At 41.7% G+C, this 26022-nt stretch overlaps 1 protein-coding gene across 1 annotated transcript; it reads right to left on the bottom strand.

Moving 5' to 3' along the window:
• Window positions 1–11486: 11486 nt before the first annotated feature.
• On the bottom strand, window positions 11487–19953 carry LOC106603209 (claudin-7-B). Its single transcript, XM_014196563.2, has 4 exons — window positions 19420–19953; window positions 12856–13020; window positions 12676–12760; window positions 11487–12505 (listed from the first exon to the last, which is right to left on the bottom strand). Exons 1-4 carry the CDS (start codon window positions 19640–19642, stop codon window positions 12346–12348), a joined length of 633 nt encoding a protein of 210 aa, XP_014052038.1. The 5' UTR covers window positions 19643–19953; the 3' UTR covers window positions 11487–12345.
• Window positions 19954–26022: the final 6069 nt, after the last annotated feature.

Here is a 26022-nt window from a genome sequence, read left to right as displayed (position 1 = left end):
ACATGTAGATCTGAGAGAACTTTGTGGATGTACCCTTCCCTACATATTTATTTGGACAGTGAAGCTAAAACATTTAATTTGGCTCTATATTCCAGCATTTTGGTTTTGAGATCTAATGTTTCAGTACAGAATGTCACCTCTTATTTGAGGGTATTTCAAATCAAAGTTTATTGGTTGCATACACAGATTTGCAGCTGTTATGGCAGCAGGTAAACTAGTGGTTAGAGCGTTGTGGGCCAGTAACTGAAGGTTTAGTTTGAATACCCAAGCCGACAACGTGAAAAAAATATTTTGATGTGACCTTGAGCAAGGCACTTAATCCTAATTTGCTCCAGGGGCGCCGTACTACCAAGGCTGACCTGAGAATACAGTATATACTTACACAGTGAGTAAACAACAGAATATGAGGTGACCCGTGTTCAATGACTCTGTAAATGGGGAATTAGTCTCAAGGTGCAGGGCAAAGTACCGGGCAGGCAGCCGGCTAGTGATGGCTGTTCATCAGTGATGGCATGGAGATAAACTGCTTCTTTCAGTCTCTCGGTCTCTGCTAGAAGGTAACAGAGTGAACAGACCGTGGTTTGGGTGACTGAGGTCCTTGATGATGTTATTGGCCTTCCTTTGACACCGAGTGCAGCGTGCACCCGGTGATGCGTGCCCCCCATATGCATTTTTTCATACATACACTACGTGACCAAAAGTATATGGACACCTGCTCTGAGAATATCTCGTTCCAAAATCACGGGCATTAACATGGAGTTGGTCTCCCCTGTGCTGCTATAACAGCCTCCACTCTTCTGGGAAGGCTTTCCAATAGATGTTGGAACATTGCTGCGGGGACTTGCTTCCATTCAGCTACAAGAGCATTAGTGAGGTCAGGCATTAATGTTGTGCGATTAGGCCTGGCTTGCAGTTGGCGTTCCAATTCATCACAAAGGTGTTCGAAAGGGTTGAGGTCAGGCCAGTCAAGTTCTTCCACACCGATTTCAACAAACCATTTCTGTATGGACCTCGCTTTGTGCATGGGGGCATTGTCATGCTGGAGGGGCCTAGCCCAAACCATGAAAAAAACAGCCCCTGACCCTTAGTCCTCTTCCACCAAACTTTACAGTTGGCACTATGCACTGGGGCAGGTAGCGTTCTTCATCCGCCAAACCCAGATTCGGCCATCAGACTGCCAGACTGTTTGTTCACGTATCTGAAGCGTGATTCATCACTCCAAAGAAAGTGTTTCCACTGCTCCAGAGTCCAATGGAGGCGAGCTTTACACCACTCCAGCTGAAGCTTGGCATTGCCATTGGTGATCTTAAGCTTGCGTGTGGCTGCTCAGCCATAGAACCCCATTTCTTGATTTGTTGGAAAGGTGGCATCCTATGATGGTGGCATGTTGAAAGTCAGGACTCTTCTGTAAGGCCATTCTACTGCCAATGTTTGTCTATGTCGATTGCATGGCTGTGCGCTCAATTTTTTTTACACCTGTCAGCAACGGGTGTGGCTGAAATAGCCGAATCCACTAATTTGAAGGGGTGTCTAGATACTTTTGGATATAGTGTATCCGTTTACAAATCAAACACTTTTTTTTATCTAGTCCTCCCATCTGAAGGTGTCATAAGTATTTGGACAAATTCCAAATACTTTAAAGTAGTCAAACGTTTAGTATTGGATTCCATATCCTAGCACACAATGACTACATCAAGCTTTGTGTCACAACGGCTACAGAAGGTGGCGCCTCTCCCCGTTCGGGCGGCGCTCGGCGGTCGTCATCGCCGGCCTACTAGCTGCATGACCTGTACGTCAAGGCCGAGAAATGTGAGTTCTCCAAACAAGCCGTCTCTTTTCTGGGGTATCGCATTTCCACATCCGGGGTGGTGATGGAATGTGACCGCATTTCGGCCGTGCGTAATTGGCCGACTCCGACCACAGTTAATGAGATGCAGCGGTTCTTAGGGTTTGCCAATTACTACCGGAGGTTTATCCGGGGCTTTCGGCAGGTGGCGGCTCCCATTACCTCACTGATGAAGGGGGGCCCGGTGCGGCTGCGCTGGTCAGCGGAGGCGGACGGAGCCTTTTGTCGGCTGAAGACTCTGTTTACCAAAGCCCCAGTGCGGGCGCATCCGGACCCCTCTTTGCCATTCATAGTGGAGGTGGATGCGTCCGAGGCTGGGGTTGGAGCCGTGCTATCACAGCGTTCGGGCGCGCCCCTGTGCTTTCTTTTCTAAGAAGCTGAGTCCGGCGGAGCGTAACTATGATGTTGGGGACAGGGAGTTGCTAGCCGTGGTCAGGGCCCTGAAGGGGTGGAGACATTGGCTTAAGGGGCCTTTTCTCATCTGGACTAATCACCGTAATTTTTTTACATTTTAGTCATTTAGCAGACGCTCTTACCCAGAGCGACTTACAGCAGTAGTGAATGCATACATTTCTTTTTTTTTCGTAATCTGGAGTACATCTGGGCGGCGAGGAAACTGAACCCTTGCCAAGCCAGGTGGGCTATGTTTTTCACGAGATTCCAGTTCACTATCTCGTACATATCAGGTTCCCGGAACACCAAGGCCGACGCACTGTCTCATCTCCATGACTCCGAGGAGCGGTCCATCGACCCCACTCCCATACTTCCAGCCTCCTGTCTGGTGGCACCGGTGGTCTGGGAGGTGGATGCGGACATCGAGCGGGCGTTGCAGTCAGAACCTACTCCACCTCAGTGTCCCGCGGGATGGAGGTACATCCCGCTCGGTGTCCGTGATCGTCTGATCCGGTGGTCACACACGCTACCCGCCTCGGGTCATCCAGGGATTGAGTGGACGATGCGGGGTCTTAGAGGGAAGTACTGGTGGCCCACTTTGGTGAAGGACGTGCGGCTCTATGTCTCCTCCTGTTCGGTGTGCGCCCAGTGTAAGACCCCTAGACACCTGCCTAGAGGGAAACTACAGCCCCTCCCCGTTCCACAGCGACCATGGTCCCACCTGTCGGTGGATTTCCTCACGGATCTCCCGCCGTCTCAGGGGAACACCACGATCCTGGTCGTTGTGGATCGGTTCTCTAAGTCCTGCCGTCTACTCCCTTTGCCCGGTCTTCCTACGGCCCTACAGACCGCAGAGGCCCTGTTTACCCATGTCTTCCGGCACTACAGGGTGCCTGAGGACATCGTCTCTGATCGAGGTCCCTAGATTACGTCCCGGGTGTGGAGTGCGTTTATGGAGCGACTGGGGGTTTCGGTCAGTTTGACCTCAGGTTTTCACCCCGAGAGTAATGGGCAGGTGGAGAGAATTAACCAGGATGTGGGCAGGTTTCTGCGGTCCTATTGCCAGGACCGGCTGGGAGAGTGGGCGAGGTGGCGCAGAACTTTCTCCGCCACTCCTCTACTAACCTGTCGCCATTTCAGGTGGTGTTGGGTTACCAGCCGGTCCTGGTGCCCTGGCATCAGAGCCAGACTGAGGCTCCTGCGGTGGAGGATTGGGTACAGCGCTCTAAGGAGACCTGGAGCGCTGTCCAGGAATCCCTTAAACGGGCTGTTGGACGGCACAAAGAGAGCGCTGACCGCCGCCGCAGTGAGGCCCCCGTGTTTACCCCGGGGGACATGGTCTGGCTCTCAACCTGGAACCTGCCCCTCCGCCTGCCCTGCCGGAAGTTGGGTCCGCGATTTGTGGGGCCGTTTAAAGTCCGGAGGAGAATAAACGAGGTGTGATATAGGTTACAGCTCCCTTCGTAATACCGTATTAACCCCTCGTTTCATGTGTCTCTCCTCAGGCCGGTGGTAGCTGGTCCACTGCAGGACGCTGAGGTGCAGGAGGTCCCTCCGCCCCCCCTGGACATTGGGGGGGCCCTGGTGTACACAGTCCGGTCCATCTTGGACTCCAGGCGTCAGGTAGGGGTCCTGCAGTACCTCGTGGACTGGGAGGGGTACGGTCCGGAGGAGAGGTACTGGGTACCGGTGGAGGACATCTTGGATCCATCACTGTTGCGGGAATTCCACAGCCTCCATCCGGATCGCCGTGCGCCTCGCCCTGCGGGTCGTCTTCGAGGCCGGCGTCGGGGGGAGGGGGGGTACTGTCACAACGGCTACAGAATGTGGCGCCTCTCCCCGTTCGGGCGGCGCTCGGCGGTCGTCGTCGCCGGCCTACTAGCTGCCACCGATCTCCTTTTCATTTTCACTTGGTGATGTCTGTTTTATGTTAGCACCTGTTTAGTGTTAGTTCATTAGTGGGGGTATTTAGTCTGTCTGTTTTGGTTTGGGATTGTGCAGGATTATTTGTGTCATTTTATTGTAGGTTGGGGATTCGAGTTTTCCTCTGCCGTTCAAGCTTACGGGTTTTGCTGGGCTGTGTCCCGACCCGGTTTTGGGTTATTGCCTGTTGCTGGCTTTTTGTTACCCTACCTTATATTTACGGCACTTTAAGACTGTGTTCATTAAACGTGTTTGTTCACGTACCTGAGTCTCCTGCGCCTGACTTCACCCCTTCTGCATGTTAGAGTTGCATGACACTTTGAAGTTTGTTTTGGTTGTGTTTCAGATTGTGCCCAATAGAAACTAATGGTAAAAAAATGTATTGTGTCATTTTGGACTCACTTTTATTTAAATAATAGGTTTCTGAACACTTCTCCATTAATGTGGATGCTACCATGGATACAGATAATGAATGAATCGTGAATAATGATAACGTCTGAGGAACTAAAAAAAGGGACTCCAAAATGACAATACATTATTTACATACATAGGGGAGTGTACATTACGTTATGGAAACTTGCCTAGCAAAGGGTGAGTTACAGCCAAACTGCATACAATTCTGTTGGATCAAGAAGTGCCTAAGGAATAGGTTCGGGATTGATTTTGGACAGGACATGTATATTGTTGCCTCTCATATCCAATGGCTTGGTATTTTGTGAAAGTTTTAAAAGGACAGAATGACTTTGGGGTAAAGCTCAGTTTCTACAACGCCACCCCGAAGATCTCACAAGACAACACTGCAATTCACCCCCCCCCCACAACTTACTGTATCAAGTTCCTCAAATTAAATCTCCAATCCAAAATTAAATCTAGAATCGGCTTCTATTTCGCAACAAAGCCTCCTTCACTCATGCTGCCAAACATACCCTCGTAAAACGGACTATCCTACCGATCCTTGACTTCGGCGATGTCATTTACAAAATAGCCTCCAACAGTCTACTCAGCAAATTGGATGCAGTCTATCACAGTGCCATCCATTTTGTCACCAAAGCCCCATATACTACCCACCACTGCGACCTGTATGCTCTCGTTGGCTGGTCCTCGCTACATATTCGTCGCTAAACCCACTGGCTCCAGGTCATTTATAAGGTCATCCAGAAGGTCATCTATAAGTCATCTATAAGTTTTTTTTGGGGGGGGTGGATCAGCTTAATATTGCGGAAAGAATATTGCTTCCATCAATGTAATTGTCTGCATCATTTCCAATCCCCCATATATTTTTGGGGTAAATATATATATCCATACATGCATGCATACATATACACATATATACATACACATACCTATATAAACATACATACTTTTTTAAAGAATATACATTTATTATTATTCCCCGCAAACCCTACCACCGATCCCCCAATTGGAGTAAACTGGAAACATTTTTGGGAGTTACCTTCAATTTATTCATCTTATACACATTTTACAGACACAGTCTATTTTACAATAGTTTTTTTGTTTGTTTTTAGTCCTTCCTCTATTTCTGATGTCCATCCAGTTTGATTTCTATTTGTAACTGTGCTATTTCACAAAGGTTCTGAACCTATATACATTTTACAGACCCCGTATGTTTTACATTGTTTATCCTGTTATTAGTCCCACCCTTCAGCTCCATTCAACCCCTCCCATCTATCTCTCAACATCATCCATTTCGGATTTTTATTTGCCATATATTTTTCAACTGTGCTGTGATGCTTCACAAAACAATGGAACCTTTCTATTCTCATAGCTTCTACAGATTGTAAATTAAAAATTAACATTTTTGCTAAAATAATTGTTATATTATTGATTGATTGACTATGGCTTTTCAAATCACCCAGTATTGCTATCTGCAGCGTTAGTTCTAGGCAAATGTTGCAATTCTTCAGCCATTCCTGGACCTGTGACCTAAAACGAGCTACATATGGACAATACCAAAATAAATGATCTAATGACTCTGCCTCCTCACAGCAGAATCTGCAGAGCTGGGAAGATTGTATCCCCCATATATGTAGCATTCTATTAGTTGCAAGAATTTTGTATAGTAATTTAAGTTGAAAAATTAGAAGTTTTGAATCCGGCGTTGTTTTGTGTATCAATTGATAAACCATGTGCCATGGAATGGGTACATCGAAAATCTCTTCCCAACTATTTTGCAATTTATATGGCACAGCTGTCAGTTTTTTGGTCATTAAATGAAATTGGTATATGTTTTTATTTATCACACTTTTCTTTAACCATTTATGTTCTTTAATACAGGGCCGACATACAAGTTCCTTACTTTTTTCCCCTTCTACTTGCCTCTTCCATTTTTGTGGTAATGCTGCAATTAATTGGTTGTAATTTTGGGTAGAGCAGACATTTCCATATGTCTGTGTTAGCTGCATGTGTGACATCACACCACCAGTCCTATTTATAATACCATTCACTAAAAGTATACCTTTTTTCAACATTTCTTCGAAAAATACAGTTTTTTTATCAATTACTATATTTGAATTTAACCACAATATTTGTTGTATTATTTGTTCTGTCTTTTCAGGTGGATTAAACTGAAATTGCAACCAACTTTCTAAGGCTTGTTTAAAAAATAAAGATATTTTGGAGATTATTTCCTTTTCAAACAACCGAAAGTGGGCAGGTGTAATCTGAATAAAGAGAAAAAGGCCCTTCTTGAACATAGGATGAGACATTCGTACCAATTTACTAGAAAAACAGTTTAGATTTAAGTATAACTTTGGTATGACTGATGCCTTTAGTGAGAGGTCTAATGCTTTAATATTTAATAATTTCTGCCCTCCGAATTCATATTCGTTATATAAATAGGCCCTTTTAATTTTATCTGGCTTGCCATTCCAAATAAAATTGAATATTTTTTGTTCATATAATTTAAAAAGCAGGTCACTAGGTGTAGGCAAAACCATAAGCAAATAGGTAAACTGTGATATGACTAAAGCGTTAATCAGGGTGATTTTTCCACAAATAGACAGGTATTTTCCTTTCCATGGTAGCAAGATCTTATCTATTTTTGCTAACTTTCTATAAAAATGTATTGGAGTGAGATCATTTCTTTCTTTTGGGATTTGTATGCCGAGTATGTCCACATCTCCGTCAGACCATTTAATTGGTAAACTACATGGTAATGTAAAATGTGCATTTTTTTGTGATCCAATACGTAATATAGTACTTATCATAATTTGGTTTTAATCCAGAGAGGATAGCAAAAGTATCTAGATCCTCTATGAGGCCGTGGAGAGACTCTAATTGTGGTTTTAGAAGAAAACAAGAATCATCGGCGTACAATGACACCTTAGTTTTTAAGCCACGGATTTCTAATCCCTTAATATTATTGTTTGATCTAATCTTAACAGCTAACATTTCGATGGCAATAATAAATAGATATGCCGATAGTGGACAACCTTGTTTTACTCCTCTAGATAGTTTAAAACTTTCTGAATGTAGCCATTATTTACTATTTTACACCTAGGGTTACTATACATAACTTTAACCCATTTTATAAGAGATTCCCCAAAATTGAAATATTCTAGGCATTTATATATAAACTCCAGTCGTACTTTATCAAAAGCCTTTTCAAAATCAGCTACGAAAACCAGGCCTGGTGTCCGCGATATTTCATAGTATTCTATTGTTTCCAGTTCTTGTCTTATATTATCTCCAATGTATCGTCCATGTAAAAAACCTGTCTGATTAGGATGAATAATATCTGACAATACTTTTTTCATTCTATGCGCCAAGCATTTTGCTAGGACTTTTGCATCACAACACTGAAGTGTAAGAGGTCTCCAATTTTTTAAATGGACTGGATCTTTATAAATACCACTTGGGTCCTGTTTCAGTAATAATGATATCAGACCTTCTTGTTGCGTGTCTGATAATCTACCATTTATATAGGAGTGGTTAAAACATGCTAATAATGGTCCTTTGAGTATATCAAAAAAAGTTTTGTATACATCCACTGGTATGCCATCCAGCCCTGGAGTTTTCCCATCCTTAAGGGCCCCAATTGCATCAAGCAGTTCCTCCTCTGTAATTTGGCCTTCACACGAGTCTTTCTGTACAATGTTAATTTTACATTATTATTAGGAAAAAAATCCATACAATTAGTTTCAGTTAGTGGAGATGGAGGAGCCTGAAATGAAAACATATTCTTAAAGTACTTTACTTCCTCTTTCAAAATATCATTTGGTGAATCATGCGTGACTCCATCATTTGTAACAAGTTTTAATACATGGTAGCATTTCTATATTGAAGATTGGAAAAAAAATTGGTGCATTTTTCCCCATATTCCATCCAGTTCACTTTATTTTTAGAATATATTACACTGGATCTTTCTTGAATAAGTTCCTCCATTTCTTTTTGTTTTTCCTCTAACTTATTCTGTGCCTCTATGGTACCGTTTTTATTGCTATCTAACTGTACTGTTAGTCCTTCAATTTCCTTTGTTAATATGGACTCTTTTGATCTAAATTGCTTTTGTTTTATAGATGAGTACTGAATTGCATGGCCTCTAAAGGCACATTTTAAGTGTCCCATACAATAAGGGGATCTGCTGTACCTATGTTATGTCTGAAAAAGTCAGTTATAGATTCTTCTGTCCTAGTTCTAAACAATTTATCATCTAGTAGGCTTTGATTCAATTTCCAATATCCTCGCCCACGTGGAAATTCTGTAAGAGTAATATATCCGACCGCATTCTGTCCCCTATCAACACTTTTTAAACTTTTGGTGCCAGAGAGAATGGCATAAGTAGTCAAGATGACTAGCTTGATTAAGCCTCCGCCATGTATATCTCACTAGGTCAGGGTATTTAAGTCTCCATATATCCACTAATTCCAATATATCCATGAAATTCATGATTTCCTTAAGTGCCTGAGGGTGATAGTTTGTAGTGTGATTTCCTTTCCATAGAGGTATTTAAGACCATATTAAAATCTCCCACCATAATAATAGAGTCTAGTGTTGCTTGTAGAGTTGATAAATTCTTATATATATTTTCAAAGAAGCTTGGATCATCATTATTCGGACCGTATAGGTTAATAAGCCATATCTGTTTATTGTCCAATAACATTTAAAATAATCCATCTACCTTGATAATCTGTTTGGACAATTTGCATGTTTGGATCAAAATTTCTGTTAATTAAAACCATCACCCCTTTTGAATTTCTTTGCCCATGGGAGAAATATATTTCGCCCCCACAGTTTTTTCCACAAAACTTAATCTAAAATTGACTATAAAATTATTTTTAAAATGATCTATAAGTCTTTGCTAGGTAACGCTCTGCCTTATCTCAGCTCACTGATCACCATAGCAACACCCACCCATTAATTAATGAACATGCACCTGTGGAACGGTCGTTAAGACACTAACAGTTTACAGACGGTAGGCAATTAAGGTCACAGTTATGAAAACTTAGGACACTAAAGAGGCCTTTCTACTGACTCTGTAAAACACCAAAAGAAAGATGTCCAGGGTCCCTGCTCATTAGCGTGAACGTGCCTTAGGCATGCAGTAAGGAGGCATGAGGACTGCAGATGTGGCCAGGGCAAGAAATTGAAATGTCCGTACTGTGAGACACCTAAGACAGCGCTACAGGGAGACAGGACGGACAGCTGATTGACCTCGCAGTGGCAGAACAAGTGTAACAACACCTGCACAGGATTGGTACATCTGAACATCACACCTGCGGGACAGGTACAGGATGGCAACAACTGCCCGAGTTACACCAGGAACGCACAATCCCTCCATTAGTGCTCAGACTGTCCGCAATAGGCTGAGAGAGGCTGGACTGAGGGCTTGTAGGCCTGTTGTAAGGCAGGTCCTCACCAGACATCACCGGCAACAATGTCACCTATGGGCACAAACCCACCGTCGTTGGACCAGAGAGGACTGGCAAAAAGTGCTCTTCACTGACGAGTCGCGGTTTTGTCTCACCAGGGGTGATGGTCGGATTCGCGTTCATTGTCAAAGGAATGACCGTTACACCAAGGCCTGTACTCTGGAGCAGGATCGATTTGGAGGTGGAGGGTCCGTCATGGTCTGGGGCGGTATGTCACAGCATCATCGGACTGAGCTTGTCATTGCAGGCAATCTCAACGCTGTGCGTTACAGGGAAGACATCCTTCTCCCTCATGTGGTACCCTTCCTGCTGGCTCATCCTGACATGAGCATGATAATGCCACTAGCCATACTGCTCATTGTGTGTGTGATTTCCTACAAGACAGGAATGTCAGTGTTCTGCCATGACCAGCGAAGTGCCCAGATCTCAATCCCATTGAGCACGTCTGGGACCTGTTGGATCGGAGGGTGAGGGCTAGGACCATTCTCCCCAGAAATGTCCGGGAACTTGCAGGTGCCTTGGTGGAAGAGTGGGGTAACATCTCACAACAAGAACTGGCAAATCTGGTGCAGTCCATGAAGAGATGGACTGCAGTACTTAATGCAGCTGGTAGCCACACAAGATACTGACTGTTACTTTTGATTTAACCCCCCCTTGTTCAGGGACACATTCCATTTCTGTGGAACTTGTTGCGTTTATGTCCCAGTTGTTGAATCTTCTGTTCATACAAATATTTACACATTAAGTTCGCTGAAAATGAACGCAGTTGACAATGAGACGGTTCTTTTTTTGCTGAGTTGATGTTTCACTGGTCATCCAAAGCCAACACCTCCTTTCCTTACAGTTCTCTGCTGCCAATGACTGGAACGAATTGCAAAAATAACTGAAGTTGGAGACTATTTTTCTCCCTCATTAACTTTAAGCGTCAGCTGTCAGAGCAGCTTACCGGTCCCTGCACACAGGCTATCTGTAAACAGCCCATCCAACTACCTACCTCATCCCCAGATTTGTTTTTCCCTGCCCTTTTGCACACTAGTATTTCTACTTGCACATCCTCATCTGCACATATCACTCGTGTAAATTGATAAATTGTAATTACATCACCACTATTGGCCTATTTATTGCCTTACCCTACTTCATTTGCACACACTGTATACAGATTTCTCTATTGTGTTGACGACTGTACTTTTGTTTATACCATGTGTAACTGTTGTTTTTGGTCGCACTTCTTTGCTTTATCTTGGCCAGGTCGCAGTTGTAAATGAACTTGTTCTCAACTGGCCTACCTGGTTAAATAAAGGTGAAATATATATTTTTAAAACATTTCAGCCGAGTTCACATCCGGTTGATTACAAAGCAACCTAGCTAGTCAGGATAGGACTAGACAAGACTATAGAAACGTCTCTGCATATCTTGTATTGAATCACAAAGTATGCCCAAAACCACAACTTTATTTACAGAAGCCAAATCTCATAAAAATAACTAAAATAAAACAACAAGTTGAATATTCTGAATGTGACAGCAAGGATTACAATTTTACCATCTCTTTGAAGCACACCTACTATAGGCTACTAGCTAATAAAAAAATAAAAAACCTGACCTAAGGGAGAGTATGGAGTCAAATGTTTCACCAAATGCGTCACACCGATTTCCTTTACCACTGATAATGGCAATAACTGAACTACAGCAAATTGTCAATCTTGTAAAGACATGGAGGACTCCGTCCCAGACCTTCAAATCATACAAGTCTCTGGTACCTCGTATTGTGTTGTCTTAAGAATTGAAATAAAAATATCTAGCATAAGTCAGACAATAGATGTCCATCTGGTTCCTAGAAGATGTTGTGGGAGGATTAGCTATTGTAATGCAATACCAAATCATGATGGCCCTTTCATCATTACAATCATCTGGCCTGTCCATGTAGCCTACAGTGATAGACATGGGGAAAAGTGGAGTGATGGTGTGAGAGGGGGATATAAAAACCATTCTCCCAGAGGCAGATGCTCACCATCTGCTCTCCCTTACAAGTAAAGATCACGAGTAGTCCTCAAAAACCGTAACATAAAAAACAGATCTTAAAATTACATCCTTACAATATCAGTAATGGAGGGTACACCGCAGATGAAATGTAAAACATACGTAATTCAAAAAAGACAATGCTATCTAGGTGGACTTGGCAGAGACCAAATGACAAGGTTGAGTTGGACCAATGTGTAACTGTTGTTACAGTGGTACATGTGTTCTTTCCCTTCAGCCTCCAGGCAGCAGGGTGGGGGGGGGGCGAGCTCCTGCTCAGACAAATTCCTTGGTGCTGCTAGGGGGGCGGGTGGCGGCGATGGGGTATTTGGGTGTAGGTTTCCCCTTGGGGCATGATGCTGCGAGCATGGCACCGCCGATTATGTCCAGGAAGGCTCCAGCCCAGGCAATGAAGATGGCTAAACCAAACTCATACCTAGAGGAGAAGAGGGTTTGTGTTGGTATCAGTACAATTACATACGTAACAGAAAATGGACCGCAACTTATATCATTCACCAACTCCAAGACGGTGAGTTAATGATTCCAGGTAATGAGAGGGGCAATAAAGAACGGAAGGAGGCCATAGAGGGATTCAGCAGTACTTACTTGGAGTTGACAGGGGCGAATGGATTGTAGAACTCTTTGATGATGTTATGAGCAAACCACGAGCAGGCAATAGTTGCAGCCAGAGCTATGGAGAGGGAGAAAAAAAATGGAGGTTAAAATATCCGATCATACAGAGAATTTAGAGCAAATGACATATCCGCCGATTTCAAGGTAACTCACATCCAATCAGCAGGATGATGCCTCCAGTCATGGTGATGCGAGACTTCTTTATTTTGTCATCTCCTCCACAGTTGCTGCACTTCATTCCCATGGTTGCCACCCCCAGTCCAGCCACGGTCACAATGATGCCCACAATCATCAGGGCACGTGTTGCCTGGAGGGCACCTGTAGAGGTGGGGAGGACAGGGTTAATACACCAGGTTATCCCTTTAGGGTGATATGCCCTACTAAACATTATTTTAGTTTTTTTCAACTGAGAGACAAGTTATAGTTTAATAGAGGAAGGAGAAGTACAAATGGTCTAGTGAATGAATGACCATGTTAGTTGACAAATGTTTGATTTATCCACAGACTTTAGAGAACTCTGCCACAAGTTGGTTTGGTCATAGGAATAAAAGGCTTAACTTAATTTTATAGGCATGTTTAGCTTTAATAGCCATGTTTAGCTTTAATAGCCAGGTTATTAAGACCTGAAAGCAGTAGCCACTGAAACCATTCCACACTGATCTCCTGTCTCTGCCTCAACCACTCTCTCTCCTGTAGGCAGGTGCATTACATGGAAAAAACACGGTTTTGCATGAACATTGCCATTGAGAGCTTTCACCATTTTAAAGTAGTCAAGTGGGTGGGGAGCGATCAGACAATGATCAGAGCATAGTCTTCTTCAAATTGGTTTGCCTAGTTTGTAAATGGCTTTAAGCTATTTGTCCGCCGTCTAGTGGCCACAATAAATGACAAGATTTAGTTCAAAACTCCAGCACTTCAAGTGGTGGTAAGTCACCAATATTAGCTTTACAAACATCAAAAGAAGATGTACTACTTTTAGAATTAGATTGGCTCCATGGTGCTGCCCATGCTGTCACAGACGCCACAATGGCACAGATACAACATTGCGATCTCTATGGGTGTAACCATATCCAACGGAAACCCTCGAGGGTGGAGTGTGTGTGGGTGGGTGATTCTCATGAAAGCAGTTTTAAAATGTCTGTAGCAAATTGTGAAACAAACCATGATGCATCTGAAAAAAATCAACTACCATTCTGGAGGACTAAGATCTCATTTTAGGGAAAGTGTTATTTTAAATACATAAATGTGCCTGAATTGTACAATTTCACCTCAAATTCTCATTACCGTTAGGCGTCCGGATTAAATATATATATTTTTTTAACACTTTAGAAAAACCTAATTTATTTTAATAAAACACCAAATGTTGCTGTAGTTTGTCCATAATCAAAAACAAATGTACTAGTTGAAGTTTACATTAATATTTATTGCGTACAAACAGTGTGTGAACGTCTGTCATTACCATAACACTTAAGTTCCTGTAAAAAACTCCAATCAGTTTCTAAATAAAGTTTTATTCACCCATGATGCATCTGGAAGTAGTCCTTAGATGAGCACAGCGAGTTAATTTATTTGCTTATACGCCTTTAGACTAAGGTTCTTATTCTCAACCACCACCTTTTACCCCACTAAAAAGCTCAAACTGGGAAAAATGTATACATCTTTTTCAAATGAAATTATAAAAATGCATGGTTTTTTTTGTTGTTTTTTTCCCCCAGTCTTATGTTTAATTCAGGCCTTTTCGTAATTGTAGGTATTTTCTTTACTGCATTGTTGGTTAAGGGCTTGTAAGTAAGCATTTCACTGTAAGGTCTACTACACCTGTTGTGTTCGGTGCATGTAACAACTAACATTTGATTTGATTCATTAGAGGAGCAATATAAGTATTAGAAATACTGATTTGCTTATCACTTTTTTGGACTTGTTATGTAATGACAATTGTGGAAAAACGCATATTACCTGATCATTTAAAATAATAACTATGAAATAGTTACATAAAGATCCTAATCTCAGTAATTCAAGAGGAAATTGTGAAAAATGACGGAATACATCTTTATTTTTACAGTTTCGTGAGAATGACCCGTGTGTTTGTGTGCCACCTCTCCCTGGCTCAGTCAGCCAGGAACCGGTCAGACCGGTCTTGAGACCGGGGGAGTTGTGTTACACTGAGGGAGACACTCCCTCTCCATGCCGCTAAAAACATTTCCTTCCTCTATTGGCTAGCTAGACCCTCTTACAGCAGATAGATATGGATTTAGCTTACAACTGACATTGAGCACATTCATAAGAGCCCAAGTCAAAATGGCTGCCTTGAAGTCAGCAAAGTTCTCCAATATTGCATTATAACACCCCAAAAAAATTCAGGAACCATTTAGACAACATAGCAATATTTGAAACTACTATTAAAATGTGGCCGTGGTTCTGAAAAGCTCCAATCAGTATTGGCATGAGAAAAACTGTAGGCATACTCTGCAATCCTCACTTACCAGGACAGCATGAGGACATTAAAGTAATCAGTTGGCACAACCTAATGCCTTATTCATATCTGGCAATATTTAATCTCCCGGCTATCAGCACAATAAAGTTGATATCAAGCTATAATTTTCTGACTTGTTACATCTGACCACTGGTTTGATAAGTGCTTATCAGAACTGGCTTGTGTTCATGTTTGCAGATACGATAAAGCATATAAGCAAAAGAGAGTAAGCGATAAGGAGTCTATTAAAAAATACAGCCTTTTCTAAAGGTGTTGTTGATACACAAGTCAAACAAAGTACTTTACAGACACAAAAAAAAAACAAAAAAAAACATAAAACAGTCTAGGGAACTCAAGCAGTTGGACTCTGGGAGCATAGGGAACTTCACAGGTGTACCATAGGTGAAGTGTCAGAAGACATGAGTGGAATAGATGGCACGCCCACAGTAAGCCACACACTTAACTCTACATCTAGACAGCACAGGGTGTATACCGATGAAGAGTAATGGAGGATACATTTTTACATTGAGATAGTGGATAGAGAAATGACAATAGAATACATTTACATTTTACAAGACTAATTGATAAGATATAGGATCAAGCAATTTAAAATCAGGGGGAAGTGGTCAGTAAGTGTACTGTAGTCAGAGGCTAACATGTTGCTTTAGCTCCATGTCTAAAATACGGCAATGTCATGATTTACACTGATTTCGGTGTTTTGGTATAGGCTAATCGCATTCTAACACCCCCGGACATTTACCTGAAGAGACAGTGGAAAGGCTGTAAAAGTGAGCGGGCTATTGAAAAAAAGAGACTAGCAGGTATACAATTTCCCTTGGACACCGAGTTGAGAGTAATAATTCTCAGTAATTATGACGTTAGGGAAAGATTTAGGGAGAAAGCGGATCCAAAAGCAGCGCTCACTTTCTTTTGATCCTACCAGTATCGACATGCTCCAATGACGCACTTAGCGACCACTCTCTCTGCGTGGTGTTACGTTGGCCGTTTTAGGAAGCGCCATCGCTATAGGGAAACCGGGCCCTGATCATTATCAGATCATACGCCTACTAAACTGATCTTGGTCTTTAGTGGGGTAGGATGAAAAAGGAGAACATTGCTGCCAGTTTTATTCAATATAGGTTATAGAATGTATACTCCTTGCCAACAGTTCTCTGTGCATGCAGTTTCATACAGTGCCACCCCTGCATATGGAGTCCATTCACTGGCGTGTTGACTAAACAGAGTATGATAAACGTGATATTTACCCCCATGCCTGCAGCTCGCACACCCTCGATACCCAACTTGGTCTCAGAGTATTTCCTATTATTTTATATGTAAATCCAAGACACTCCATTTAGTATGATATATTACGTTTCGAATAGTATGTATTAATTTGTGGATGTCCATTACCCATTTCATATGACATGTTACAAATCGCAATCTGTACAATATTCCAATTTGTTGTGGCTAATGTTAACTAGCTCTAGGGGTTTGGGTTAAGATTAAAAGTTAGGGGAAAGGCTAGCCAACATGTTAAGTATACTGAACAAAACACAACATGTAAAGTGTTGGTCCATGCTGAAATAAAAGATCCTAGAAATTTTACCTACGCACAAAAAGATTCTCATTTTGTGCACATCCCTGTTCATGAGCATTTCTCTTTTGCCAAGATAAGCCATCCACAGGTGTGACATATCAAGATGCTGATTAAACAGCATGATCATTCAGAACTTGCAAACCCCCCTGCACATTTTCTGGGTGGCGCACCTATTGCCTTCATTGTTGTTTTCCTTCCTAATAATAGCTTTTGACATGTGCGTTGCCATCAAAGTAAGTGCCTTATTATGTTATCATTATAATTTCTGTATATTGGCGTTGTCATTTCTATTGCACACCATATGTTTGGAGAACAATGTGTTTACATGTTTTCAAGTACTGTTGACAAATCTTGCATAGATTGTAATGGACACGTGTAAAATACTTTGAAGGTTGTACGGATTATGATGAGCTAATTAACAGCCATGTTTGTTGACGTCATACAAAGCATTCTGATTGTCAAACTATCAGACCAAAGATGAATAAAGACCATGGTGATTGACCATGGTGATTGCCTACGGAGCTGTGAAGGGAACGGCACCTCCATACCTTCAGGCTCTGATCAGGCCCTACACCCAAACAAGGGCACTGCGTTCATCCACCTCTGGCCTGCTGGCCCCCCTACCTCTGAGGAAGCACAGTTCCCGCTCAGCCCAGTCAAAACTGTTCGCTGCTCTGGCACCCCAATGGTGGAACAAGCTCCCTCACGACGCCAGGACAGCGGAGTCAATCACCACCTTCCGGAGACACCTGAAACCCCACCTCTTTAAGGAATACCTAGGATAGGATAAAGTAATCCTTCTAACCCCCCCCTTAAAAGATTTAGATGCACTATTGTAAAGTGGTTGTTCCACTGGATATCATAAGGTGAATGCACCAATTTGAAAGTCGCTCTGGATAAGAGCGTCTGCTAAATGACTTAAATGTAATGTAATGAATAACAAAACGAGGTGAAGGAAAGTGAATGATGGTAGATGACATACCCCCTTCAACATAAAAAAAGAACACATGGTGGCGCGCACAAACTACCCATCGTCGGCTTACTTTACATTTTTAGTGCTTCTCAATTATTTTGATCACTGGTGAGCTCACCCGTGATGTGATGAATCGTACATAGTAATTGCTATTAGCTAATTCATAGAATGGTTTCTGTCAGACAAGAGTTGGCTAAATATGACTGCTTGTGTTAGGCCACCTTTCCACAGTTAACGCTACGACTAATGTAGCCTACATTTTCCGGTTTGGATGAGAAGTGTTATTCTGTCGCTTCTGTGAATGTCTGAACATTGCATCCAAAAATAAACTGGTGACATTGAAAAGACTTTGTGCAAAAGGTTTCTGTTAAAAATGAAAGCAGTGTCCAGCTCAACACATCATACTAATCTGAGTGTTCCAGATTTACGTTTACTATGTTACGTCTAATCTATGAAACTAGTCTGCAACACGTCCATGGAGCACTAGCCTATAAGGGTTTTTCCCCGCAGGCAGAAGAGAACATGGCATAGCCCAGTACAGGACAATGAAAGACTGGATAATCATTACCGTGTTAACAGCACAAACCAGCCATAGCCACGAACCAATGTGAATACAAGTCATTCATTCAGTGGCCTGTGTTTGATTATATCTCCAGATTGCTGTATTCTGAGGTTAGATAGTGAACTGAAAGTGAGATTAAAAATGAAATATATCGCCCCATAGAGAAAGGGATAAAGAACTTAAAATGTTTAAAATGGATGGCACGCAGAGTGTCTGAGTTGAATAGTAAATGGACAAAGCAACCAAAAGTTTACATTGAGCATGGACACTAAATATGAGTCATAAATCCAGCAACAAGGTGTGTCAATTTCATAGTATTATCAGGTTGCCAATAATACATGGCGCATGCTAGCCCTTGTCATGAATCTGTTCCATCAAATTACACAAATGTCATTGGATGAAGGAATCTTCTGTAGGGGGCAGTTTTGTTAAGAGCAGCGATGCTCGGTCTGAACATTAACACGCATCGCTTGCAGTAGGTTTTGGGAGCATAAGGACATTTCATAAATCGGAGCGAAATTATTTTCAAAAACAAAAAGTTTCAATTCATACACACCTTTATAAGTTTAGGGTTACATGTTACAACGCTTGTTTATTGAAACATTTGTTTGGACTACCTGTGCCAATTATCTGTCTCTGAACACCTGTGTGTAAACGAAAGAGGCCAGACATTTTTTGTCAATGAAAATTAGGGTCTGCTGCAAGTGTTAAGTATACAGTAAGTGTGTAGTTTGCATTTCTGAAGTTGATATATAGTAGAGGAATTTGTTTCTAGAACCATAGCGCAATTGAGAATCAATTCACGTTTAGATGGAGTATTTGGTAGTTTTGGCCTGGAGCCAATTCGCCCTAAACAGAACATGTAAGACTCCTAAGGTTTGACGTTAGGTTCCTTTAGTCCAATATTGGGCAAGGTGCATGCCTCATCCACATAGCAGTGTTAATTCCCTCGCCTTAAAAATTCATACAGCATGTTCAACATAATACGTTCTATTGCACTCAAATCACTAAGATCCATACAGGGGCAAGGCAAACGTTCAATACACACACACACACACACACACACACACACACACGTTTATATATTAAAACAAATTCATTAGCCTACTTACTGTCAAGTTGCAGAATTGAGTCGTAGACTTTGCATTGGATCTGGCCGGTGCTCTGAAATGCACAAGACATCCATAATCCCTGGTACATAGACACTGCTGTGATGATGTTGTCCCCGACATAGGCGGACATCTTCCACTGGGGCAGGATTGTGCCTAGAATTAACCCGATCAGACCCAGTAGCGACAAGGCAAACCCCAGAATCTGGAGTCCCGAGTTGGCCATTATGAACTCTTTGAGTCAAACGGAGTTTTAGGAAAGTCACTGTCCTTGTAAAACCGGTAGAAAGTCAAATTGTTTGGCTGGAACAAAAGGAAATTACTGTCCACCTGGTTGAGAAAAGTAGTCCTCCACGCGTTCACACAATGGATGTTTAAAAAAAAGAAGCTATTTGTAAATCTGTTGTTGTAAAATTGTTTTAGAAAGTAGACAGCGAAATATAAACCTAATTTGCGAGTTTTGCCTGTAAAATGCAAAAGGGACTATTTCTCAGACACCTGTTGAATAGCCGCACTTTGAATATAATGGGGATTTGTCTGCGAATGGGCGTTTTTTAAAGTAGCTTCCTCCTCACAAGGGGCGGGGGACGCGCACAGTTTCCAGTCATCAACAGGTATCTTGAAGACCTGAGGTTTCATGATGTCATGGTATCAGTCACAGCAGAATAAACCCGAACCGCAATAATATTTTTACGAATGTGATCGTGTGACTATTCTTCCTCGAATCATTTGGTGAGTTTAGTGCATTTCTTGTATTGTTTTCCATAAATCAATGGCTGCAACTCCTGTGCTCAGACATAGGCTAGCTAGGGCCTATCCCAGGGCACAATGAATTATATTTTAGCTTAAAGTAATGTTATTTTTCTTTCCACTGCATTGGATGACGAAAGATACCTCCAGGGAACACTGTGCATGGAGATGGTGAGTTTATCACCCCAAACATCCCATACTGAAACGTAATATTTGAAATACATATATGTAATATATGTACTAGAATTGTAAATAAATATAAATACATTTATTACTTATGTCACATATTTCATAAATATATTTTCTTATATTAAAATTTGCCCATTTAAAAAATATATGTTGTAATATTTGACATATGTGCATATATTTACATGTATTACTTATCCATATGTGGTAATATGCATTTTACATACATGTAATATTCAGATATTTATTGACCATATATGCAAATGTGTGGGCTAGAAATACATGTTGACAACATGCTGTGGTAGCTAGCAAAATATATTCCAAAATATATTTCATAAGTATATGTTGACATTTATTTTTATGAAATACAAGATGTATACATTTACCTTAGATACGGTAGTTAGGCAACATTCAAATGCAATGCATAACACTAAAAAGTTCAACACTATTACACAATAGCATGCTGTAGTATACTTTGAAAAGTTTTAATAAATGACTCATGACTGACAACTGAAGGAGTGCTTTTAATAATTTTTATTTTCAGCTCAAATAATTTGGTCCATTGTTGAATTGTGGCATAGGAGTCACTGGAAGGTTGCATCTGGTGAAAAAAAGTACAATTCACCTCTGTGCACTTCTCATCTGTATTTGAAAATAAGGAATTTAAAGATCCAATTGATACTTACAATGCAGATTCCTTCACCTGGTCCATTACCAGACTAGGGTGCGTTCGTAAATTCACTCTGGAGTGCCAGAGTGCACTCTGGGCATTTGTAAATTCAGAACGTTGTCAGATTGTAAATTAGTAAATTCAGAGCATTTCGCTCTCGAATTGTTCAGAGCGCACACTGGACACTCTGGCCGAGGAGAAGGGTTGATCCGATCGTTCTGACCCAAGCTAACTGGCTAACGTTGGCTAGCTTTCTAGCTACTTCCAGACACAAATGAGAGAACACCTCACTCTGACCATTTTACTCGCCCTAGCAGAGCTGGTTAGGTTGTATTCATGTTATCCAGAGGACTGCAACTGTGCTGATGGCAACAATTTAAATATACTTTTTTGCCGACGTTTACCGACACCAGCCATATTCAACATGTGTTGAGAGTTCGTAAACGTATCAGTTATCAGTTATTCTGCGCTCTGGCACACTGAGACGAGAGTGCTCTGAAATCGGAGTAGATAGCCAGAGCGAATTTACAAACGCTCCCTAAGTTAACAGTTACTCTGTGGATAATGCAGAGATGGAGAGTCAGTAAAACAATTTCACAAGATGAAGAATAAGGTGTTAATGTTCATGAACACATTTTAATTTAATTGGGAACTAGCTAGCTAAATGAAAAAAAAATATAACTTATATTGGCTGAGGTCTATGCATAGGCCGTTGATCCTTCAAACCAGAAGGATATATATGATTATTTTTTGCTAGAAATAATCTTATCCAGTTCTAGCTAGCTATGTTGCTGTCAGAGAAACCACAGATAGAACAAGGAGCTAGGATTAGTTGTGAAAATCTTTGGAGAAACCCAGCCCTCACTATAAAGCTAAGTAGCTAGCTAGCTAGTAACAAGCAACACATTGCTTGGCAGGCATCATTTAATGAAAGGCCTAACCCAACTAAAATGTTTTGTAATGTTACCCTAATGTTTGAGTGTCCAGTTTTCCTTTAGTTAGGGAAGCATTCTATCTATGTTAGCAAAACCCTTCTGAGAACCTTTTTAGAATGTTTTTATGTTAAAGGTAGGAGAACATTCCCTTAATGTCAAGCATAACTTATCTAGAACGTGGTTACAATGTCCTCAGAATATACAACATTAATGTTTATGGGACATTGCAAGAACATTCATGTCTCCAGTTTTCTGAGGGTTAGAACAATAATCCATCAACATCACATCAAACATACACAAAAAATGGTTTCCATGTTCTCAGAATATAAGATATGAATGTTCTAGACACGTTAAATGAGAACATGTATGTTTGGTGGGAATTTGATGGAATATTCTCCTAACCCACAGAAGACATTAATGTTCTAGTGAGACTCTTAGGGGAACATTCTCTAAATTTGTGGGAACCTTTGATGTCATGATTATTTGAATCAATCCAGCTGCCATTTATTTTGCAAACTCCATCACGTGAGCTACAGAAAGGGTAACTACACAAATTTCTTAGATTTTTCCCAGACCTTAAAAGTTGTCTCCTAATGTGGTTCAAGCATTGTTGTGGACTTAGAACATCATTTTTTTTATTAAAAAGTGTAACTTTGAGAGCAAAAACTGAAAAAATGGGGGAATTGCTGACAAATTTGACACACTCATTTATCTACGCTACATGACCAAAAGTATGTGGACACCTGCTCGTCGAACATTTCATTCCAAAATCATAGGCATTAATATGGAATTGGTCCCCCTTTTGCTGCTATAACAGCTTCCACTCTTCTGGGAAGGCTTTTCACTAAATGTTGGAACATTGCTGCAGTGACTTGCTTCCATTCAGTTGCAAGAGGATTAGTGAGGTCGGGCACTGATGTTGGGAAATTAGACTTGGCCCTCAGTCAGCATTCCAATTCATCCCAAAGGTGTTCGATGGGGTTGAGGTCAGGGCTCAGTGCAGGCTAGTCAAGTTCTCCCACACCGATCTCGACAAACCATTTCTGTATGAACCTGGCTTTGTGCACAGGGGCATTGTCATGCTGAAACAGGAAAGGGCCTTCCTTAAACTGTTGCCACAAAGTTGGAAGCACAGAATGTCATTGAATGCTTTGGTGTTAAGATTTCCCTTCACTGGAACTAAGGGGCCTAGCCCCAACCATGAAAAACAACCCCAGACCATTATTCCTCCTCCACCAAACTTTACAGTTGGCACTATGCATCGGGTGCAGGTAGAGTTTTCCTGGCATCTGCCAAACCCAGATTTGTTCGTCGGACTGCCAGATGGTGAAGCGTGATTCAGCACTCCAGAGAACGCGTAGAGTCCAATGACGGTGAGCTTTACACCACTCCAGCCGACGCTTGGCCATGTGCATGGTGATCTTAGGCTTGTGTGCGTCTGCTCGGCCATGGAAACCCATTTCATGAAGCTCCCGACCAACAGTTCTTGTGCTGACGTTGCTTCCAGAGGCACTTTGAAACTCGGAAACTCTTTCTGCTACCACACGGCAAGCAGTACCGGAGCACCAAGTCTAGGTCCAAGAGGCTTCTAAACACCTTCTACCCCCAAGCCATAAGACTCCTGAATATCTAATCAAAAGGCTACCCAGACTATTTGCATCACCCCCCTTCTATGCTGCTGTTACTCTGTTATTATCTTTGCATAATCACTTTAATATCTCTACCTATACGTATTGACACTGTACCGGTACCCCCTGTATATAGCACCACTATTGTTATTTTACTGCTGCTCTTTAATTATTTGGTTCAGCCCCTGGTTCGACTGTGATATTGCAGAAATACTCCACCTCAAGAATTGCATTTGGCGAAAGGCTCGGCACACGCATACTCAGGCTGACTGGCTCTCGTTCAGGCAAATGAGAAATAAGTGCACTCAGGCTATCTGGAAGGCCAAAGTTAGTTACTTTAAGGAGCAGTTCTCTCTCTGTGGGTCCAACCCCAAGAAGTTCTGGAAACCGGTTAACCTCTCTAGGGGGTGTGGGCCGCTACCGTCCCACCTGGCCAACATCCGGGACAGCAGGGTAACCTAGTGGTTAGAGCGTTGGGCTAGTAAGCGAAAGGTTGCAAGTTCAAATCCCCGAGCTGTCAAGGTACAAATCTGTCGTTCTGCCCCTGAACAAGGCAGTTATCCCACTGTTCCTAGGCCGTCATTGGAAATAAGAGTTTAACTAGGCAAGAATAACTTGCTTAGTTAAATAAAGGTATAAAATAAAAATCCAGTGAAATTGCAGAGCGCCAAATTCAAAAACAGGAATACTCATTATAAAATTCATGAAACATATAAATGTTATACATCGGTTTAAAGATTAACTTCTTGTTAATCCAACCACAGTGTCAGATTTCAAAACAAAGTAAACAAATCATTACAAACAGTAACCAGCCAAGTAGACGAGTAACAAAAGTCAGAAATAGCGATAAAATTAATCACTTACCTTTGATGATCTTCATATGGTTACACTCACAAGACTCCCAGTTACCCAATAAATGTTTGTTTTGTTCGATAAAGTCCCTCTTTATATCCAAAAACCTCTGTTTTGTTAGCACGTTTTGTTCAGTAATCCACTGTCTCAAACAACATCCGGTGAAATTGCAGAGCGTGAAACTCAACAAAACAGAAATTCTCATAATAAACATACATAAAAGATACAAATGTTATACACCAGCTTAAAGATAAACTTCTTGTTAATCCAACCGCTGTGTCAGATTTCAAAAAGGCTTTACGGCGAAAGCAAACCATGTGATTATCTGAGAACAGCGCCCAGCAGACAAATCATTACAAACAGTTAGCAGCCAAGAAGAGGAGTAACAAAAGTCAGAAATAGCGATAAAATCACTTACCTTTGATCTTCATATGGTTGCACTCCCAAGACTCCATGTTACACAATAAATGTTTGTTTTGTTCGATAAAGTCCCTCTTTATTTTCAAAAACCTCCATTTTGTTGGTGCGTTTTGTTCAGTAATCCATTGAAACAAAGCGTGGTCACAACAGACAGACAAAAAATCTAAAAAGTACCATAAAAGTTCATAGAAACATGTCAAACAATGTTTATAATCAATCCTCAGGTTGTTTTTGACATAAATAATCGATAATATTTCAACCGGACAATAGCTTCGTCAATAGAAAAGGAAAAACAAGAAAGGCGTGCTCCCGGTCATGCGCAGGACTCATGTCTGGAAATTTCCACTGTCCTCTCATTGAAAGTGGTGTTTCTCCCTCATTTTTCAGAGCCTGAAACAATGCCTAAAGACTGGCCACATGTAATGGAAGCCGTAGGGATCGTGAACTGGGTCATAAGTCTTTGTATGGTGGATAGGCTTTCAATGGAAAAACAGGCATTTCAAAATAATAGCACTTCCTGGATGGATTTTCCTCAGGTTTTTGCCTGCCATATCAGTTCTGTTATGCGCACAGACCATTATTTTAACAGTTTTGGAAACTTTAGAGTGTCTATCCAAATCTATCAATTATATGCATATCCTAGCTTCTGGACCTGAGTAGCAGGCAGTTTACTTTGGGCACGCTTTTTATCCAAAATGTTGAATGCTGCCTACCCTAGTGAGGTTAAAGACCTGGAGAATAAACCCTCCTTCTCACAGCTGCCCTTGTCCCTTAATGTTGATGATGTGGTTGTTATTGACAAGAAGCATATGGCTGAGCTCTTTAATCACTACTTCATTAAGTCAGGATTCCTATTTGACTCAGCCATGCCTCCTTGCCCGTCCAACATTTTCTCATCTCCCACCCCATCTAATGCCACTATCCCCGATGCTTTACCCTCTTTTTCCCCTGACCCACTACAAAGTTTCTCCCTGCAGGCAGTCACTGAGTCCGAGGTGCTAAAGGAGCTCCTTAAACTTGATCTGGGTCAGATGGTTTAGACCCTTTCTTCTTTAAGGTTGCTGACCCTATCATCGCCAAGCCTATCTCCAACCTTTTTAACCTGGAAGGTTCCCATTGATTTCTGGGAAGGTTTCCATTGCTTGGAAGGCAGCCACGGTTCGTC

Source organism: Salmo salar, chromosome ssa04 (genome assembly GCF_905237065.1).
Source record: "Salmo salar chromosome ssa04, Ssal_v3.1, whole genome shotgun sequence".
Taxonomy (NCBI): Eukaryota; Metazoa; Chordata; class Actinopteri; order Salmoniformes; family Salmonidae; genus Salmo; species Salmo salar.
This window is presented reverse-complemented; position numbering and strand designations above follow the sequence as displayed.

Bases quoted from the DNA above. Each gene is read 5' to 3' on its own strand.
- LOC106603209 (XM_014196563.2), bottom strand. From the start codon at position 19,642: ATGGCCAACTCGGGACTCCAGATTCTGGGGTTTGCCTTGTCGCTACTG. The intron at 12,761-12,855 runs GTGAGTTACCTT...CCCTCTCCATAG, and splicing joins CATCATCCTGCTGATTGGAT to CTCTGGCTGCAACTATTGCC. The intron at 12,506-12,675 runs GTAAGTACTGCT...CTTCTCCTCTAG, and splicing joins TTCGCCCCTGTCAACTCCAA to GTATGAGTTTGGTTTAGCCA.